The following is a 6,797-nucleotide window of genomic DNA, read 5'->3' on the forward strand; positions in this document are numbered from 1 at the left end:
AGGATATTGTGAATAAATGAGCAGAAAAGGCTGGACTGTGACGGGGCTGAACATGTCTGGATGTCTGAAGACTGAGAGGAATTTCACTCCCAGAAAAATGTCACAAGAAACCAACGTTCGCTTGTTTCTCTCGCGAGATGTGCGGTCGCCCCGCAGCAGCAGCAGCAGCACACACTGCCGCAGAGCCGCTGAGCCAAAGGCCGCTTCCTCCTCCAGCTGTGCGGCTCCGCTTCGCCTCTGGAAGAATCCCCGAGGTCCGGAGCTCGGAGTCCTCAGAGCGGCTCCGGCCAGCAGGTGTGTGCCGCTGCAGCGTCGCGTCTGCCCCGCAGGAGGAGAGGAGAAGCAGCGGGACTGAAGCAACATGGCGGACGGACGGTGAACACAACAAAGCAGCTTCCTCCTCTCGGCTTCCCTCGGCTCTCTGGGCCGGGAGAGGAGACTCACCTGAGGACAGGTAGGACACACAGGAGACTCTGTCCTCACACACACACACACACACACACACACACACACACACACACACACACACACACACACACACACACACACACACACACTTCTGTTGAGGTCCAGATTATTGAATAATTCCAGCAGATTAGAGAGTCTGGACTCTGAGCTGCTGGGGGTGGTGGGGTGAGGGGGGTTCAGGTAAATCCACCTGAAGCTGGAAGGTGCAGGTGGGTGGGGCCTCTCCCACCGCGTGGCTCTCAGCTGAGACAGAAACGCAGTGTCAGGTAGACACACCCTGTGCTCCAGTACCCATACTACCATACTATTTAGTATGCAAGAAAAACAATTAGTATGTCCCAGTATAGTGTGTCAGATGCAGTTTGCCAAGAGTACCAGGATGTTCTACTACATCTGGTCAGATTTCACAGTCTGCATGTCAGCATGCTGCTCTGGCCATTCTGACCCACAATCCTTTGCGCCACGCCCACATACAGACAACAACAAAACACACATATCACACAAAACTGCCTCAGGTACAGCAGCAGGTACAGGAAGACAGCAGATCAGAAATCAGACAGAAGACAGTGCAGTATGAAACAGCACCGCCATTTGAACAACAACATTCAAATGTGGAGCTACGGACGGCGGAGGAAGTGAGCGAGAGGGGCGGAGCTCAGGGAGGACGCTTGTAGTGTGTCCCAATAGTATGCATACGCATGCATACTGCATACTACACTGCATACTTTGTAAGGGCAGCTGCAGTACATACTAAAAGTAAAAAGTATAAGTATGCGATTTGGAATGCAGGGTGAGTGTGTCCCAGTACACAGTGTGTCAGATGCAGTATGCCAAGAGTACCAGGATGTTCTACTACACCCGCTCAGATTTCACAGTCTGCATGTCAGCATGCTGCTCTGGCCATTCTGACCCACAATCCTTTGCACAGCGGACGTTACGTGGCACTGACTGAGTTGCGTGTACAAGCCACGCCCACATACGGACAACAACAAAACACACACATCACACTCACCTGGCTCGGGTACAGCAGCAGCGACAGGAAGACAGAAGATCAGAAATCTGACGTTAAGAGCTCCAGTTTCCACATAAGCACTGATCCGGTTGGAGGTCTCCTCCTGCCTCTGCTCTCCAAAGCAGTGGCAGTGATGTCAGAGGTCTTTTGCAGCGCCCCTGTTATTAATGATCCATTCAAAGTGACGTCCTGCTCGTTCTTCAGCTACAATCACCAGCAGAATGGCCCTCTGGGCTTCCATACTTGTGACGCTTACATAATGCAACAGGTTGTTCAGAGCTTTATCGTTTCTGTTAGTTTGACGTTACGTACTGACACGTCTACGCTGAATACAGCCCAGTTTGGGAGAGAAACACACTTTTATTTTGAAGGGACACGTGGATGAGGTTTTATTGATTGAACTTTTACTTTACAGTCTCTAGTGCAGGATGATGGGACATAAAAATGACAAAAGTCATAAAAGATCCAAGTTAAAGGGAAACAAACAGTTAAAACAAGCTGATTAATGCAGTTAATTACAATAATTACAAGAAACAGTTCAGTCAGAACGGGAGCAAACAGGGTGAAGGGTTTGGGATCATGGATTTAAATTGGTCATGTGGTAATTACAGAGTTTAGCTAATTTTTTTTTTTTGTTTAAAGATTTTTGTAAACCAGTGTGTCCAGGTGTGAACACCGGGCAGGAGGTTTTGATGGGAACTGGAAACTTGCGGGATTCCTCATTTTCCTCATTCGAATCAAATTCATTTTGCATTCAGGGACCCTCAGACAGAAAATACACAGGAACACACACACAGAAAAATAATGGTTCTAAAATCGTTCTTTAATAATCCTATGAAAAAACAACAACTATGATTTAAAGAACTGCCTGATTTAGTGGGAGGTTCCACTGTTGAAAAAACAACAAAAAAAAGAAAAACTGAAAAGGTTTCTACATTTAACCAGTTGTCTCCACCAAAGCTATTTTCCAAAAAATCAATTCTTAGTGCGATGAAAAAGCAACGCATCACTGCGTTTGTTTTTCCAGAAGGAACAGTTTAGGACTGGATCCACAGAGCGGAACCAGGATTCTGGGATGGGGATTCGTATTGAGACGGGAAAGATTTGTCCCGTTAGTAAAACAGGAGTTTATTCTCTCGAGTCTGAGATGGTTGTAATCCAGTTCATGGCTCAGATGTGATTTTGGTATTTAAAAGTTGTTGAAGTCGTGTAGCGCAGTGCACTTTCAGAATCAGAATCAGAATAACTTTATTGTCCTGTGAGGGAAATTTGTCTTGGGCCACAAGTGCTGCCACCGACATAAAAACATGCATTCTCGTGTATACGATGCTGCTGGGACATTCTCATCCCTGTTTACATAGTGTGGCACCATCCCCCCTTTAAAACGGCATTCAACCTCACTGACATAAGAGGAGGAAAACAAACCTCTGTCAAGTTCATGCAAGTTCATAAATAAATTGAAAACCTCATTGCACATAAGAAGAGGAAGACAAACCTCAGTCAAATTCATACAGCACTAGAACACTAAAACAATAAAACCATAAAAACGCTAAAAGACCAGGCTACTCACCAGAATGGATGTAGTCAGTATTAATAAATAGTAATAAATAATGCACCAGTGTTGGTACTACAAGGAAGATGAACAGAGTCGCTGATGACTTTGTTTGTTAATCAGAGCTATGCAGGTTGGGAAAGGCTGCAAATCGGTCACATGGATTTATGTGAATTTGGTTTGTCCACTCTGGGATCACGACTCAGTGGATGCAGAACAGTCGGTCCTGATTGATGGAGAGATTTCACATGAATTAAAAAAAAAAAAACACTGGAGAAATGACCCGCTGCTCAAGTTTTGAAATTGTAATTACTGAAGTAGTAAATATTCAAATATTCATGGACGGGCTGAAGGGTGGCATGGACATTTTTCAAGGTGGTAGATAGAAGGAAAAGGAAGGAAGGAAGGAAGGAAGGAAGGAAGATTTTGGTGACAGTGTCTGAGCTCAGAACCTCCAGTTGTGGTTCTTCTGATTTGTTCAGAGAGTAAAAGTCAAACTGATCTCGGGTCAGTGGTTCTCTTTGTGTCGCTGCTGAGATCCACACAGGAACATGAGAGGAACCTGCTGCCGGTTCCTCGCATGACACATTCACTGGCGCTCGGACAGACCAGCGTCAGTCTTGTAAATTTTTTAGGGGTTTCTGGTGGAGTCAATCTCATCAGCGTCAGTGAGCCAATCAGCATGCAGCATGCCTTTACCAAGTGCTGATAATGCCGGTGATTGGTTGTCTAATATCACATGTCAAAGAGGCATGCAGGAATGATGATGGCTGTCTGTCTTTGATGATGTCACAGCTGAGCGGCGGGAAGAGGAAGAACATCTGGCAGAAGGGGCAGAGGGGCATGCTGGGACATTCAGCCTCAGTTCAGATCAGCTGAGTTGAAGTTGGAGTCAGAAACCGAGGCAGCGACATGAGTTCTTCACAAGAGGTGAGAAGAACATAGAAATGTTATGACCGTAAATGGAACACAGAATGTATGATTTTTTTGTTGTTGTTGTTTAATGGTCTGTAGTATGATGACATGAGCTGTGTTCCAATTCAGGGTCTGCATCCTTCAAAGTCCGCATTTGAAGGCCAGTTACGTCACAACACTGCGCGAAGGCCTGTCCCAATTCATCCAAAGTCGAAGGATCCTTCAAATTCGCATTTCAAATGCGTCCTCCTTTTCAGCCGTTGGTGGCCAATTCGGAGGATGCACCGCGGCTATCCTTCTCGGGCTCCCGTGTCCCAAAATGCTTTGCGTGCTGCTGCTCAGTTAGAGAAAAGTTAACTGAAATGGCGACGGTGGCATCTAGTGGAGATTCGACATATGTACGTATTCAGATTTCACATTATAAAATATTCGGTTTTTACTCATTTGAACATCCAACGCCATATATGTTAAACCAAAACCCCAAAATTCAGTTACTGTTCTGTCTTGTCTGACAGAAAGAAACATTATATTTCTGTCTCCGGAGTTTGTTGTCATGGGAACGGCGGTTACGCAACCAGGAAATACTCTGAAGGCTAGACCGTCCCATTTGGTTGACGGGGAGGACGTCCTCCGAAGCACCCGGACTTCGGAGGACCTGGACTTCGAAGGATGCAGACCCTGAATTGGGACACAGCTCTGATGTTACGTAAAGAAATAAGTCTCTTCACCCTTCCTTGTTTCTCTGTGTCAACAGGTAGACACAGGCAGACCTCACAGCTGTCAGCAGTGTGGGGGATCGTTCGCCTCCTCGTCCGACCTCGAGACACACAAATGTCTCAGCCATGAAGACAAAAAGTATGCCTGTGACTTCTGCGAGAAAAGGTTCACCAGGTTATCTGCAAAGAGGAAACATGAACGCCTTCATACCGGCGAGAGACCGTACCGCTGTACGCAATGTGGGAGGACTTTCGACCGGATATTATCATTAAAGGTACATAAGCGCTCTCACACTGGAGAGAAACCATACCGCTGTGACCGATGTGAAAGCTGTTTCAAGTTCCCGAGTCAGTACAGGCAACACCAACGTGTTCATACTGGAGAGAAACCATACACCTGTGACCAGTGTGGGAAGAGCTTCAGTCACTCGGGTCACTATAGACAACACCAGCGGATCCACACGGGAGAGAAACCGTACACCTGTGACCAGTGTGGGAAGAGCTTCACCCAGTCCAGTAACTTCAGACAGCACCAGCAGACTCACACTGGAGAGAAACCGTACACCTGCCAGCTGTGTGGGAAGAACTTCACAAACTCTAGTAACCACAGAGAACACCAACGTATTCACACCGGGGTGAAACCGTACCGCTGTGATGACTGTGGGAAAAGTTTCAGCAACTCGAGTCACTACAAAGAACACCAACACATCCACACCGGAGAGAAACCGTACATCTGTGAACAGTGCGGCAAGAGCTTCAGCAACTCGAGTAACTACAGACAACACAAGCGCATCCACACGGGAGAGAGACCATACCGCTGTGACCAGTGTGGGAAGAGTTTCAGTAAGTTAAGTCATTACAAAGACCACCAACGCATCCACACGGGGGAGAAACCGTACCGCTGTGACCAATGTGGGAAGAGCTTCAGCAAGCCGAATCGCCACAGAGAACATCAGCGAATCCACACCGGGGAGAAACCGTACGCCTGCACTCTGTGTGGGAAAAGCTTCACCCAGCAAGGCGCCTTGAGGTTACACAAGCGAACCCACACCGGAGAACGGCCGTACTGGTGTGATTTTTGTGGCAAGAGTTTCAAACATCCGAGTACGTACCAGCAGCATCAGCGCATCCACACCGGAGAGAAACCGTACTGGTGCGATCTGTGCAAGAGGAACTTCGCCCGGTCCTTTCAGCTCAAGACTCACCGGTGCGTCCGAACTGAGCAGAGCTCCTCCACCGTCTCCAGCCAACCAGATCCATCAGAAGAAGCCAAAGTTGAAGATGAACTGTGACTAGAAGGAGAAAGACACATCACTTCCAGGATTCTCTCTTCAGGATGCGCTGAGGCCAGGGGGCAGGCCACCAAAAAGCCCACCAGGTGATCTCACTGATCAGTCCCTCATCTCTGTTTGGACGTGACGTGATCAGTGATCAGTCTTCAGCTGAGCTCTGAGTTTAGGATCATCAATGCACTGAACGAACTGATGTCTTGTGTTTCACTGCTGAGATTTTAATGTTGGTGTTTAGTAATGAACATGAGCTGAACTTATTGGACAGTAAAAACAGATACAACTGTTAATGGCTGAAATTTGCTGTGACGACATAATGCTGACAGCCTGCATTTAACCAAGTGATTTGTTTACAGGACTGTTTATTTAGTCAAAAGTAAAAAGGTCAGACTGTCAACTTTTCCCTCCTGTCAGATGCAGCTGGACAAAACCCAGACACTCACAGCACAAACTGATATTCAGGAAGATGAAACCTGATGTGATCTTTGGGAATTCTGAATGTCATATCAATAGTTTTTTGTTTGTTTTGCATGAATTACTTCTGCTGCTGTATTCATGTTTTATCCAATACAGATCAACAGCTGTTTGTAGCTGTAAACAATTAAAACAAATTTTTGCTTTGTCCAACTCCTGTCAGTGTTGTTATGTCACTCTATCTTGACGTTTTTACATAGATTCATAGAATTGTTACTTGACGTGCTCAGCCATGAAGAAAGTGAGACTCTGTGATCAGTCGCTCTGTTCATTCCCTCAGATTTAAACACACAGACGTGTTTTTGGTCATGTTCAGAGTTTCTGCTGAATCAAACAGATGACCGGGTCAGAGGCAACACGAGTCTTTTCTG

The 6,797-nt window shown here is 46.5% G+C and overlaps 1 protein-coding gene across 1 annotated transcript; it reads left to right on the forward strand.

The window, feature by feature from the left end:
• Positions 1-23: 23 nt before the first annotated feature.
• On the forward strand, positions 24-6,579 carry LOC115376653 (zinc finger protein 501-like). The gene is made up of 3 exons (XM_030076378.1): positions 24-454; positions 3,828-3,962; positions 4,702-6,579. Exons 2-3 carry the CDS (start codon positions 3,945-3,947, stop codon positions 5,953-5,955), a joined length of 1,272 nt encoding a protein of 423 aa, XP_029932238.1. The 5' UTR covers positions 24-454; positions 3,828-3,944; the 3' UTR covers positions 5,956-6,579.
• The last annotated feature ends 218 nt before the right edge of the window (positions 6,580-6,797 follow it).

The sequence above is a fragment of the Myripristis murdjan genome, chromosome 18, assembly GCF_902150065.1.
Source record: "Myripristis murdjan chromosome 18, fMyrMur1.1, whole genome shotgun sequence".
Taxonomy (NCBI): Eukaryota; Metazoa; Chordata; class Actinopteri; order Holocentriformes; family Holocentridae; genus Myripristis; species Myripristis murdjan.